Here is a 15,126-nt window from a genome sequence, read left to right on the forward strand (position 1 = left end):
CTTATGGCACAAACCTCTAGCAACCTAGCCTTCTGACGTCAGTGCAGAAAGGCTTGTTAGGTTTAGTTCTCTTAGCACAAATACCCTGAACATGTATTATTTATGCTAAGCTTAAGCTAACAACGAAGCAATTATTCTAACAATGCACTCATTAAGCGTTGATGTCAAAACGGCATGTCGCTACTTCTTTGTGCGATAAGTGAGGCTTACCAAAACATGCTGCCCTACTGGCCTTTACGAATTAGCCTGTGCCGGAATAAAATAGACGCGCAAAGGTTTTACATATAAATGTACACATTTAAAAAAATATATTAAGCTCTAGCATGTTGAATGAACTTTATTAGTGTGTTCATTTAATGCCATCAGTCAAACTACGCATTTTTCAGAAGCTGGATTTCTTCAACTACAATTGTTGACAATTCTAACAATTCTTAAGATGTGACGATGTTTAATAAGTCGTTCGAAATTTTAATATTCCAATGACCGTTAAATCATTTGTTTAGTCTGGAGCGGTGAACGTTGGTTTTATTGCTACGTGATCGTTAGCTTCTTCTACTGTATTTAATTATTATTTATTATTATTAATGCCTCTTAACTATTGACCTATAAGACATTAAGGACAGCGGATGGAGTGAGAGATCTAGGGGTGTGTGGTGCAGAAAATGTTTTGTCGGGATGGGAATTGTTTCTAATCCCGACGTTCGGGACGAAAAATTTTCGGAACGAGAAATGTTGAAAATTTCTCGACGCCTTGGAAATATCGAAATCTACACGTTATTTTTACTTAAGTGGTTGTTTCTGCATTTCTGGACGAAAACTAATAATTTCCGAGAACATTGAAAATTGATCACTTTCTAAAAATGAAATTTGTAATTTCGCAACTGTTCGGGATCCTGAAAAGTCGGGAAGTTATTCCCGATGTCGGAATCGAGTTCCGACTTTTCGGGATCCCGCACAATCCTAGACTGACTCTACACACCATGATGCTTTAGGAACGTTTTCAATCGAAGCAGATAGCACATTCACATCAGTGAGGAGTCTGGAATGTCAGTGACAGATGGAATGAGATTTCGAATGCGAGTAATATATATATATATGTAAATATATATTCTATAAGCGTGAAAATTTATGAACTTGACGAGCTGATAATGGCTTTTATGCATGATATTAAGGCTTTATACTTGCGTACAGGTATTTTCAGTTGACAATATGATGTTGGTTTACATGTATTGAAATTTAAGGAGATTGAGGAATATTTTTCCTGTAAATTAAACTAAATAAACTGAGCTTGACGAGTTTCTTGGTAATTCCTTAGACGATTTTCGCTCCGAAGCTTTAATAATCTTTGGTGACAGTTACTAATATAGTAGATGTATGTATGTATTGTATTATTTGACACGCACCACTATAATTTGAGTCTCACAGCTATTTTTTACATAATAGGTAACTGTTCCGATTGTTTTATGATTTCTCCTAGCACAAAGACTAATTATTGTAGGGTAAAACTGTCATATGCGGGAAATCGCTCTGACTCGGTCATTCTCTATTTTTTTACATTCGTACTTATTCTCTATTTTTTTACATTCGTACTTACCTATTCTGCATTGCGAATCATTGTTTAACAAGGGATTTCGCTTTTTTTTTTTTAACGAAATTAGTATCTATTGTAGACGTATCGAGTAATTGGTAAATATCGTAGAAGCGTGAGAATGAATGTAGAAGTAAATCGGAACCTTAGTATAATGCATTTAGGAACTTTATGTTAACGGTAGGGGAACCAAACCTAACCTGCCTAACCTAACCACGAAAGCATATATTGAACAAAATCTTAAGTAATCGCTAAAACTCTGTAGTATGTGTTAACAGACATACATCGAAATCAAACCATGTAAAAATTGCATTCATAGCATGATGAAATCGCAATAAAACAAAAGTACTTGGGCCTTTATTTCATTATCATTACTATGTTAGGTTTATGTGTATTGAAATTTAAGGAGATCCATCTGTAGTATTTCACATCTGGCAAATCCATGCTGTAGTGAGTAAGAGGTGACCTTTTGAAAGGCAGCCAAATGTCAACCTCACTTCCAGGTAGTACACCCTGGACTGCATTTTGCAGACTAGCGATGATCTGGCGTTTGGACTCATCCAGATAATTCTCTGTAGAGCTCAGGGTGTGTTGTATTTCTTCAATTTTACAGGAGAAAGTACTTACCAAAAAGAGTTTCTGTATATTCTACAAAGGTCTGGGAAGTGTTTTTTTTTTTCCCTCGTTGAATGAATTTTAGCGGAAAACCATCTATTTTTCAACAATGTCTCTCCGATGCACGAAACCTGTTTCATTGATGTCCTTCTACTACGTGAACCAAATTTTGCGTGCGCTTGATGACGTAACAGCTGGTCAGTGTTTCCAAACACGCGGTTTTCCTACTGTGTAACAGTAGTATAACGTAAATGAACGTGCATGTAACTGCATCATTTATGAATGGTTCGTGGGGCTATCCGTGAATGGTTAGTGGGCTATTTATGAATGTTTTTAACAATTTTTAAGATGACAAATATAACTGTTTGCCTAACCTAGCCTAACCTTACCTTGCCGTGCATTGTTTGTGGGGCTATTTTTGAATGGTTCATGGGGCTATCCGTGCATGGTTCGTGGGGTTTTTGAACCTGGAAAAAAATACATAATCAGCAACACGAAAGTAGGTATTTTTCGATGAAGAAGGTTGCAACACTGCATAACCACTGATCATCGACAACGCTAGTCAAGATTTCTCCACCATATTGCGTGTAACGCAAGCGAAAATAAACAAACAAGAATTACTCAATATGTCGAAAATTGAGATTATTTGCGTGAAAAAAATGAAATGCCACCTTCAAGAATCCTTAGGAATGCAGAATACGTAAGTACCAATGTGAAAAAGAAGAAAATTAAGGAATTCCAGATGTTTCGGGGATACTTATCATTTAATATGGACACTTCTGGGTTGTAACACTTCAATTGAAAGTCAATGAACCCCGAAGTGACCGTTACTTATTATAGGCTATGTGTGATAGGAAAGTAAATAATTTATAGATATTGGAAGTAAGCTTTGTATCTTGTCAAAGTATCATTTAAGAATCAATAGTTGTAATTTATTATCATGCCCTTTCTCCAAAGCAATTTGGACCAATTTCATAATATTTAATTATCATGTGTACATCTCTATGTGAAAGCTACACCTTTGAAGTATTCCTTATTTTTTGTTTAAATATTATTCTCTGAGGGGGAGAGCTTGTTTCTGAAAAGAAAAAGTACGGTCAATAGAATTGGAAACACTACAAGTGAATTTTCTTTCCCATCTCCAGAATTTTACAATTATTTTTTTTTCAGGGATCTTATCAAAGTCGATTGAACGTTGTATGTGTCACACAAAAGCAACTTCCATAAAAACAAAAGTTCCTTCACGGTGGGCAGAGAAACCCCTGGCTTATTATGGATTGCCTTCACCAGCTCATCATCCCAACATGGTACAAGACGGAGAGGTCAGTATTTGTATAGTTGCATATTGTTGACTGTTCCTTAGGACAGCGTGGTCAGTGTTTGTGACCTAGGCCTACAGTCCATACAAAAATTATTTCTCGTGGAGGTGTTCATCTTCTACATTAAAAATTTCACCACCATACATTTGGTACATAAGGTGTGCATTGAACATTTACTGGGCAATGATTTATTGCCATCACCAAATGATTTTTTTTAAAAAAAACAATTTTTGCAACTGAGAATTATAGTCCCATTCTGCTTATATTTATGGAAGATTAATTCTTGTTAATAGTGGACATTGCTTGTTTGCACTAAGGGGGATTATTAAACCAAAGTGACAAGCAACACCGAGGCAGGATAGCACACTGTACAAGATTGCATTTCACTGGTCCGTCTGCAAGTGACAAACAATTCTTGTAATTTGTATCTTTGCTGTGATATTTCCCTTACACTTTGAAACAATAACACCATATGTTAATACCGATTTTTCGGTATCAGCCGATACCAGTGGTATTGGTATCGGAAAGTATCAGTTGGAATTCATCTACCGATACCAGTCGATACTTTTATGGCATATTGGTTTTTCAAAAATGCTGCAAGACACTTTCGCGGAGTCCAGTTATCTTGGAAATTATTCAAAATTCAAACTTTATTTTTATTTTGCACAAGAAATTCTATTTTGTGATTACATAACATTTATTTTAATATTCTGAAGTAATTCTTGAATATTCTTTAGCAAATTTATTGGTAAATTGGTGCATATAATTGGAAAATAATATTTTCACACAAATAATGGTTAATATTTTGAACAAATTTTAATTTTTACAATTTTCAAGCGTTGGTATCGGCTCAACCCTAGTATTAATATATTTCTTAAATTGACATTATTTTCCAGGGTTCGTATTGAGTAACTGATACTTGCTACAAGTGAATGTTACTTGCAGCAAATGCCATTACAGGACTGCTCTGAGAGTGCTGAAGAGTTGTCGGTTCGAGAAAGTAGTGCTTGTTTACATAATATATGTGATTTTATTGTTTTGAAATATGCAGGGAAGAGGTGAAGAATAATGAGGAACATGAAACTATTTTAGAGTATTATGCCCAAGGGGTTCACCTTTCTCATGTTATTTCATATATATCGTCCCACCAATGCCAAAACCACAAATGTGCACATTTCGACTTCAGTTTCTCTTTTTGTTGATAGATTCCTATGCTAACGTATATGAGGTAATAAACGGCCATGTGTGGGTACACATTTTCCAATGACAACATTATCCAAATGTAGAGTCTGTTTTTTTCCAAGGATCTTGAATATTAAAATGCTTTTATCTCAAAATAAGATGTAGCAAAGTTGTGGTTTTGGCATTGGTGCAACGATATGTGATGGTTATATTAGACATCCAGGCTAAGTGTGCACTCTGACTTCCATATCCTGGCTGAGGACATGGGGCATTATGTTGAAGCAATGATTGATTGATTTAAAATTTTTGGGTGCTTCAGCACGTATGGCCATTTTGCAAGAGGCTCCTTGAGGAAGGTTAAAAGTGCAAGTTGTAAAGGGACTTCCATAGGACATCCTCCCAACATGGATGACAAATCATTAGGAAGGTTAAAATTGTGCCCTAGGTAAATTAAATCAGCACATTCGAGAAAAAAAATGTAGTTTTTAATTTAGTGCTAATATGAATGTGATTACTGTTTGACCATGAAAGTAGAATAATGATTGAAACTATGTTGTGGGTCTCACATAAGTATTTTGCTTGTTGGTATTCACATTTATTATCGCTCTCTTTGTAGTACAGTGATAAACTTTTAATGCAAATCTTGTCTTACATTGTCTCTTACCTTGCAGCTTGCACCAGGCATGACCAAAGAGGAATTCCGAGAGAGGAGATATCGGTTGATGGAAAGTATTTGCAAGTTCAGCACTCTGAGTAAACATGCAGTTTCCAATCATGTCGTCGTGATTCCTTCAGCAAGTAAAGTCTACATGACGGAGAAGATTCCGTATGTCTTCCGCCAGAACTCTGATTTCCGATATCTGAGTGGCTTTTTGGAACCGGACAGTGCATTAGTTCTCACATCAGTGCCAGAGAAAAGTTTGCCCAACCACATATCAACCCTGTTCATACGGAAGAAAGATCCGCAGTCGGAGCTGTGGGATGGGCCAAGAATTAGTCCGGACGATGCTGTACATTTGTTTGGCGTGGATCAAGCTTTGCCGACAAGCGAATTGGACCGCTACCTGGAAGCCTTCATGAGAAACAACAAGTCGTTTGTGTTGTGGTACGATTACATGTACCCCGTCCAGGAGGAAATTCAGAGACTCATCCGTGATTTCTTATCGACAACTTGGCACAAGGTTCTGGAGTCGCCGAGGATGTTAGTGCATCAACTAAGACTGATCAAGTCCCCCGCTGAGATTGAACTCATGAAAAGGACTTGCGAAATAGCTTCAGAAGCTATTGTCGAAACCATTAAATCTTCCCACCCGTTCGTAATGGAACATAATCTTTTTTCCAGAGTGGACTACGAGTGTCGCATACGTGGTGCTGAGTTTTTGGCATATCCACCTGTAGTAGCAGGAGGAGAACGTGCCAATGTAATCCATTACATAAACAACAACCAGCAAGTATCAGGAGGAGATATGGTACTTATGGATGCTGGTTAGTGTGTTAATATTAATTAATGTTAATTGTTATTTGTGACAATGCTTATATCTGTCACAAAGTAAGTTTTGTGTTAGATTTTGCATTTGCAACTGTTGCAAAGTGGTTAGCATCATGTGCTGCGAAGCCAGAGTTGCCATGCTCTAACCCTGACCTTCGTTCTCATCATCAAAATTAAAGCAAGAGGTAGAAGTGGGAAATAGAATAACTGAAATAGAAATAAAACTTCCACTTCTGAGATCCCAGTGCAATATTTTGTTCGTGATGACGAAGATGTCATCCATTCCAGATATTTACATGGTGACCTAAGTTGTGAAAATTAAACATAATCATGGTACCACAATATGAAAATAATATAGCATCGAAAAGGTACCAACATTTAATGAATATCATGTTGCCATCATCAGCGTTTAATTGCTTCATGCTCAGATAGACTAATCATGACTAAATAGGAATTGTAGCTTGTAGCTAATCGTGAGTAGACAAGGCATAATTTACATCGCATGCCATCATTCCATTAAGTAGCTGAAGTCCATTTTAGACATGTACTTACTTTTCTGTTACTCAAGCCTTTGTTGTCACATCATGTGGCTTCTTTAGGAGTTACGACAAGATCAGTCAAACATTTAACATTTTAAACCCAACTTACTTTAACATGTTTGAAACTTATCCTTGTTCTTGTTCTGAAGAAGACATGTGATGTGGTAAAAGATTAAGTTGAGTAACTGGAAAACTAAATATATACCTAAACTGGACAGCTACTTAGTAATCAGGACTAGACCTACAATTTAAAGTGGAATCTGTACAAATGTACAATGAATCTTCACTAGGAATTGAACCTGAAGCCCCTGGATTTACGAGGCCACTACACAATCAGGACACAGAAGGTAGGGTGTGAGAAAAGGTCTGTACAGCAACATAATCAAACTGGAAATAATAATAATAAAAATAAGGTGGTGAAGCTTCAGGGATGTCTCTCTCATTAGACAGTATTAAAAGGTTGAATGTAATTGGTAGACTTCTAGAATAGCTGTTTCTTCATGTTAGTTCTACTGAAGGGTTATGAGATATCCTCATAAACGTCAACAGCCTTTTTTCAGCTTTTCAGTTTCACATTGTATTGATGTGTATGTTTTTATATTGTTTACCATATGGATAAGAATATAGTGAATATAATGAGCACCTAATTGGTAATATAGCAGTTCTGAGCTTACAGTACAAAGTGAATGTAGACAGTGGAAACTGCACAAAAAAGCAATGCATAATGCTATTTTGAATGGCAAATCACATTTTTATAACATATATATGATACTGTTTACAACAAATATCTCATATTCTCTTGCCAAGCATTAGTTACATATTAAATGAAGAATGCAGGTTCAACCAGCATTTGAGCATGGCTTTCTGGCCATCGCATGCTATAGAGCGACCACAAGGAAAAGAATCTTTGGTGAAAAGTCTCGTGCAACTTCCCTTTCCTCCGTTCAACTCGGGGCATAAGGATGCATGCTACACTCTGCCCCTCCCCTCCTCACCATGCAGGAGTGCGGTGCACAGGAGTTGCAGGCCTGCTCAGGCGTTTATACTTGTGGTTCAACTATATTACTCCATTGACAGCTATCAAGCTAACCCTGGTTTTGCCTGATTTTTCTCATCTTTTGTTTGGAAAAAGTATACTCTATTGGCATTGGCCAATAGAAGCATATTAGTGTGTTGATGTATCGGTAATTTTGATAATAATTTTTCCGATCTAATGTTTCTATAGTCTGTAACGTAGTGCAAAATTCTTCCATTTTGTTACTTTTTATTAGCATAATGGTATAATTCATATACTCTAGTTTTGATAAATAAATGTCTAAATACACAGTTTTTTTTCTAAGTCAAAACTCATTACAATCACCTGATTGATGATTTTAATTGAGGGGAATGAACAATTAAGATTCTTATTGAGATGTTCGCATTTTTATATTTGATTAGTAGAATATCAATTCTTTATCAGGATTTAGTTTATGGTAATAATGCTATCTTTTTTAGGTTGTGAATATTATGGATACAGCAGTGATATAACGAGGACCTGGCCAGTATCTGGCCGTTTCTCTGAAGCCCAGTGTGCTATGTACGAAGCTTGCTTATCCGTCCAGACAGAGCTGATAAAACTGTGTGCAGAGATGCCAACACTGGACTCTCTCTTCCATGCAATGTGTGGCATGCTGGGACAAAAGCTTCAAGAATTAGGATTCATGCCAGCAAATTCTACAGTTGAGCAATTGTCTAAAGTAAGTTCTTGACAATCGTTATGTACTGAGAAAGAGAGAGAGAGAGAGAGAGAGAGTAAGATTCTCATATCTATTTATGCCCTCTCTTTGTCTTCTCTTCCAACTAGAGAGAAAGAGGTGTGAGTAAAAGTGTAAAGTGAATGTTATATACAGGGTGGTCCATATGTGTGGAAACACCCATTTAAAACAAATGTGGATTGATATAGGAAAGGGCAAACTTTTTAAGATGTGTTACCGGCATGGTGGTGGCTATCTTGGAGTTAAAATTTCATTTAGCATGCAGTGTTAATTGGACATTATACATTGTCCAATGCTTACAACTATACTTATTCCAACACTACATATCGTCGAGAGAGCTCTTCTCTCGTCTTCAGTTGAAATTTATTTTTCCGGTGGTGGGAATGAAAACTAAGGAGAATGAAAGAAGCAGCCTTCATAGCAATGGCCCAATACCCTATGTGTCATCCCAGTGTAGAATATAAGCACATATGGTCCCCTCTCCTCAAAAATTAGACATAGTAGCATAAATGGAGCAAAACTTAGTACAGCATTCTGGGAGATGCTGTTGTGTAGTTTGTTAGAACACAGGTCTGTCGTAGGTTCAATTCCTTTCACCGGCAAAATAAATTTCACCTGAAGACAAGAGAAGAGGTGCTCTCTCGAAGAAATTTAGTGTTAGAATAAGTATAGTTTAAAGCACTAGACAATGGATAACATTCAGAGAATTAAGTAAAGTGCTCCCCTGTTCTGTGTGAAGTAAGGGCCCCATACTTTCTTGACCCAAGGTGGGGTGATGTGATTAGCACCATGCCCCTGGCCACCTTTACACCCCCAGAGTTTCCTCCAGGTACCCACTTTATACGACGCTGGGTGGGTGTCAGAGTTGCTTGAACAGATGGAAAGAATCCCGTATCTCCCCTTCCGTGGACAGAACCCGGGTCTCTCGCATGGTAGTCAGATGCCCTAACGACTGAGCATACTGTATACATTTCAATAATTCCTACTTTCAGAAATCAAATTAGGTTGTATATGCATTGTATTTCCCTTTAAAATGTTATTTAAGATAAATTTATAAATATAATAAATAGTATTTTGAGGATTCAGTTCGTCAAAGTCTTCTAACAACAAATTATTTTCTATTGTATACTACTAATATAAAATGTATTGTTTGGTGTGAAGACTTTCAACTTGCCGTTATTAACATAAAGCATTATAAAAATGAGTTTTTCTACAAATCTACTATTTATACTTTTCAAAAATAGGCTGTTGTTTCTGGGTAGGTTCTATGCCAACACAAATCTACAATGTTTGAATCAAATTAAAATTTAATTATCTTAAATGGAAATATGGTCATGTGAAATCAAAATGGGCTAGAATTTGATGAAAACTTGTTGGTGTGCATAATTTCAACATTATGGTAACAGCATAGAATGGTAACCCCTATGCTGCTGTCTTGGCTCATAAATAGAGGCACATATTTTTGGTAAATAAAAAAGCAAAATTTCAGTACAAAATCTGAGTTAATTTCAGGTTCAAAAGCGGTAAATAAAATACAATTTCACTGTATAGCGATGAAAAAGCGATATATATATAATGACATTTTGATTTTAAAATTGTCAATATAATCCTAAATTTGATTTAAAAACTGCACTTACTACACAAAATAAACATATCCCTTCTAATAACACATTTATGTTGTTACCAGAATATTAAGTTTATTCCTGTATAAAGGGGTCTATTTTTGCTTCTAAATATTTACAGCAGAATTAATAAATTTTCCGTGGATTGCATAACTCCCAGGATAATTATGATGACAGAAAGTGTTGTGTCGGTAAATAAACTCTAAATTTCGCATTTTGCAGTTCATTTTGCATTATTTCGTGACAAAACAGGGTAGGAAAATGCACCTCACACCTTTCAGAAACATGAAAAATTGACATTACAATGTGTTATTTCACATTTTGTGTTTTCGTCAAAAATGAAATATGCATGCCTCTACTCATAAATATGGACATGCTCGTTTATAACATACGAATGAGAAAACATGAATCAAGTGTCTTGGCACTAGGACTGAGAGGATACCACTTTGAACTGATACTGATATGAATGCTGGTACTCTTACTGATACAGATGCTTGTAAATTGTAACCATTAAAAGTTGTTCAAAATATTGCTTAATATTAGTGGATCAGTATTTCTCTCCAATTATAAGGATCAATTTACCCGAGTTTTGCTTCAAAATATTCAAGAATTAAATCAGAATATTAAAATGCTGTACTTATGTAATTATAACATACAGTTTTTGCACACCAAATTGGTGCAAAATAAAAGTAAACTTCGAATTTTGCATAATTTTCAGGATAATTATACTCTGTGGAAGTGCTCCATGGCATTTTTGTGGATACTGCAAAGGACCACAATACCAGAAAATTATCGACCTGTAGTGGTACAGAAAATCCAATTGATACATCTGCATTATCAACTCAGCCATTTGACACATGTAAGAAAGGGGGAAAAATGTCTCAGCGTAGGTTCTATGCCAACACAAATCTACAAAGTTTGAATTATCACAAATAATATCTAAAGATATATGTTTGGCGGGTAGGGGGAGATAGGTAATTTACTCTGATTTTTAATTTACGTGGAAAAATGAAAACTAATCTTATCAGAGTAAATTATCACAAATAAGTTTCTTAATGAGCTGTACTTTAATCTCCAGCCTGTATATGTATTTATTTCTGAATAATAACAATAACAATATTTTCTTTAATAGTTTTTCTGTACTATATAAGCTGTACTCATGCTCACCTCTAGATTTGGCACTGCAAGAGAAAACCATGTGTTGATGATCAGCCACTACCCCTACCCTAAAGCCATTGGGTTTTTCACAGCAAGCAACACTAGCGCCAATGACTCGCAGACACAGAAATGTTGGTGGATCTATATACAGTGCCTCAGGGGCATTTTGTTAAATATTTAGTTTTTTTTTTAGAGATGGGCCGATATGAAATTTTGTCTGATAACGATAAAGTACCGATATAAAATTTACTGATACCAATAACCGATATTCTGCCGATCTGATATAATAATTCCAAATGGTCCGTGAAGGCCTGGATGGTTCATTGACCTTAATAAATGTGTGTTTCGAGGTAACTCCAGTGCAAAAGAAAGCATGCAGATTATCCATAAAAATTATGACAACATGGTAGAATTTTGCACTAAACTATAAGATAATTATATATGTATCGGATTGGTAAAATAATCTGTAATTTTACTGATAAACCAATACACCAATATGCCTATATCGATTGATGCCAATATAGTACCGATTAGTCTATTTTAACGATATCAGTATAAAAGATTTGCCAATTTGGTATAAGTCAACTTTATGCTCAGAAAGGGTAATCTGTACTGAGTGCGGTTTAAACAGACCTATAGCACTGTGCAATGTGCCTCAACTCAAATCAAACACTGGATCTCTTGCTTACAAGCCAACAGAGTTACCACTATGCCATTGGGAATGCCCTACAATAAGTTTCAATTGATAGTTTTGTTGAAATAAATTTAGAGCAGAGCATTATTAGAGTTGTGTGCATAAAAATTAATTATTTTGGTGTGATGTGTGAAACAGATAGTTTGAATGTACCTTAATGTTCATTTTCTAACCTATTAATTCCAGGCTGCTCACAACTTTTGTCCTCATCACGTTAGCCATTACTTGGGAATGGATGTTCATGATACTGCCTTAATACCACGTAGCGTGAATTTGAAGCCTGGAATGGTTATAACTGTTGAACCAGGTTTGTATGTTGTTTTTTACTTTCCAGTACAGCAGTATGCGATTGGAAGGGTACAATATATGCTTTTGTTTTTAATGCGTGAATTTTGCAAAACAGTGATCAAGACAGGGATGCGAGGATTATTCCAGATATGTTTATTCCTCTAATATCAGAGTGTCTACCAGTTTGTAAATCCTGAAAAAGTCGGGGATATGTACTCTTTCTGGAAATTTCATCAGTTTCTGGAAAAATCAACATTTTTGTAGTAGTGCACCAAAAGTAGGTTTTTGAACCATAGAAAATGAGGACAAGCAAGTATTTTTTAATTTGTTGTGGACAAAATTACTTTTTTTAATGTACTGAGTACTACTGCTAGTTACTGTAGAAATTGCATGTTAAATACTCTTGAGAAGTGATCATGTTTTCAACATTTATCGACTAGAAGTCTGCTACAGTAGGTAGCTATTGGCATTTACCACTGTCTTGTTGCGATTTTTGTGTTGTATTTGGTTGACATTAGGATTAATACATATTTTAACATATATTACTAAATTAATTATGTATTATTTATGCTGTAATTGTTATGATTTCTGTCCAAAAAAGAATTCTTTGTTTACCATTAGTCAATATTTGGCAAGTATTACATAAAAGTTCACCCCACTTAACCAACACTCAATTTCTGTTCAGTCCTCCTCCTTGTTACTACTTTTAATAATTGAGATTCTGAGTGAGGTGTTTAGCTAATAACTAGTGACCTTCTTACACACACATGTAAGGACATGAATCAACCTACTGGCCTGGAAAATCTGGCAAAGGAACTTTGTTTTTGTGAATTTGTAGATGCATTGTTAATATGCAATGTGTAAAAGAGCTCACTCATGTGGCATCTTGCAACATTTTGGTAAGGTGGAGCATTATTTCCCAATGCTTCCACAAGTTCAGTGTGAGATTCTCCTTCACAGACAACAGCTGTTCAGCCTGGATCATGTTCATTCTCCATGATGGTCAAATAGAGTTGACACACTCCTCCTTTCGAAGTTCTTGGTTGACACTGCCATCTAGTGTATCATAATGTACCACAGGTGAGAAGAACAGAAGGATATATGTATAAAAAAGGTAAAGTTCTCCCCTGTGCATAGCACCACACCATGAAGGCGTATAGGGGGTGTGGGGGTAATGCCCCACACTTTCTTGATCCGGTCGTGATTGGGGGTGATGTGATCAGCATCATGCCCCTGACTGCCTTAACCCCCCAGGTTTTCCCCAGGTACCCATGTTATTCGACGCTGGGTGGGCGCCGGGGCCGCTTCCAACGTTAGAAAAGTTGATGGATCGAACCCGATATACCTTGAGCATGGTAGTCAGACATGTTACTGAGCCACCGCGGATATATGTATAGTTTGTGGTAATGAAAGCAATATTTATTTTTTAAAAAGCAGTTGCTATGACTTATATGTGCTACCCCTTACATGTATTCATTTCTTTTTTAAATTATCTTTTCAGGCATTTACGTCCCTAAGGACAGCAAAGTGGCACCACCCAAATACCGTGGGCTGGGAGTGAGAATTGAGGATGATGTCCTCATCACAGAGAATGGGCCTGTGGTATTGACGGAAAAGTGTCCAAAGAAAGTCGAGGACATTGAGAATCTCTTCGCCAAGCAAGAAAGCTGATTTCCAGTTGTTACAAGATATTGCAGAAATACTTGAATTCATTTAGGAAGTGAAAAGGTATTTTTAAACCTTCTTGAAAGATAATTGGAATTAATGTATGTAAACACTGACTGCCTGATTATTATGTATATGAATTTTTGTGCTACAAATATTTGAAAGGTATAATTGGTAAGAAAAGAAAGACAAACATGAGAATGATGCATCTGATGGATGATGAAGGAATAGTAACAAACATTCATCCCTTTTTCCGAACCTTAGGATTTTGTAACACTTCTGAATATCCTGATGTTTTCAGGAATTTATGAGTTGACCTGACATGGTTAGAAAAAATTGATCATTCAATGTTTGCCCTCTGATTTCTTGTCAGAATGGATTTCTGTAAATCAGGAATAAGGTGCAACTTTTTAAAGTACCATGTCTCAGAAGCAGCAGTTGTCCAGTCAGTAGAGCAACTGGCTGCCATGCCCGGGGTGGGTGATAATTGTTCCACCCAGGATTTGGTTACCATGACTCAATGTATAATGCGATAGGCGTAATTGAACCTCTGCCAAATTTAGGTCAGGTGTCACAGTGACTGTAGCTTCTTCAAACCTTCTTCATCTCACATGGAAGAGTTGGCACAAAGATGATGTTCGTAAGAAAACAAATTTGATGAAATTAAATCAGTGGATTGCCATACACACTCACCATGTTCATTGAAAACTGTTCTGTGTGCACTTTTATAAATTTGGTTGTGCCATTTCGTAATTGATTTCTTTGTGATGTGCCCCTTTTCCAGATTGTCTTAAACAGAGTTGCACTTCCGTAGCACAAGGATTTCTGTTGAATTGCTGAATGCAGGGAAGTTTTTTCCAATCCAAAAAAAGTCATTCAAGTCAAAGCTTGAAGTATAAACAGTTCACATGCTCATTTTATTGTTTCTAACAATTTTCTACCACACACATCCACCCATCCACATACATACATACATACATACAAAGCTGATTTCTGATATATGAATGCAATTCGGGATAGTACTTTTTTTCGTTAGTACGTGTTTTTATGGCTGTCCCTGCGTACTGTTATATTTCAGTTATGCAACTGTCACATATACGAAATTTTCCAGTTATATGTTCAAAGGGTTCAATCCCAACAGGTAAAAGTCTCGTTATACGTTTTTAAAACTCTGCTTGCTGGAAAGAATGCTGCTCTTGGAGTTCAAGATTTC

At 36.2% G+C, this 15,126-nt stretch overlaps 1 protein-coding gene across 2 annotated transcripts; it reads left to right on the forward strand.

The window, feature by feature from the left end:
* Positions 1-1,036: 1,036 nt before the first annotated feature.
* Positions 1,037-14,856, forward strand: LOC145985289 (xaa-Pro aminopeptidase 3). 2 transcript variants are annotated; one of them, XM_083119125.1, is made up of 6 exons: positions 1,037-1,080; positions 3,374-3,525; positions 5,376-6,189; positions 8,227-8,468; positions 12,147-12,267; positions 13,750-14,856. In XM_083119125.1, the coding sequence occupies exons 2-6, from the start codon at positions 3,403-3,405 to the stop codon at positions 13,917-13,919; spliced, it is 1,470 nt and encodes a 489-aa protein (XP_082975251.1). In that variant the 5' UTR covers positions 1,037-1,080; positions 3,374-3,402; the 3' UTR covers positions 13,920-14,856. The 2 variants fall into 2 exon arrangements, with proteins under 2 accessions (XP_082975251.1, XP_082975250.1); XM_083119124.1 differs by lacking the exon at positions 1,037-1,080 and adding an exon at positions 1,114-1,191.
* The last annotated feature ends 270 nt before the right edge of the window (positions 14,857-15,126 follow it).

This window comes from Lepisma saccharinum, chromosome 3 (genome assembly GCF_977018435.1).
Source record: "Lepisma saccharinum chromosome 3, izLepSacc3.1, whole genome shotgun sequence".
In the NCBI taxonomy this organism is placed as follows: Eukaryota; Metazoa; Arthropoda; class Insecta; order Zygentoma; family Lepismatidae; genus Lepisma; species Lepisma saccharinum.

Coding starts and splice junctions, on each gene's coding strand:
- LOC145985289 (XM_083119124.1), top strand. CDS start 1,149: ATGGCTTTTATGCATGATATTAAGGCTTTATACTTGCGTACAG. Junction 3,526..5,375: donor ACATGGTACAAGACGGAGAG/GTCAGTATTTGT, acceptor CTTACCTTGCAG/CTTGCACCAGGCATGACCAA. Junction 12,268..13,749: donor GGTTATAACTGTTGAACCAG/GTTTGTATGTTG, acceptor TTATCTTTTCAG/GCATTTACGTCCCTAAGGAC.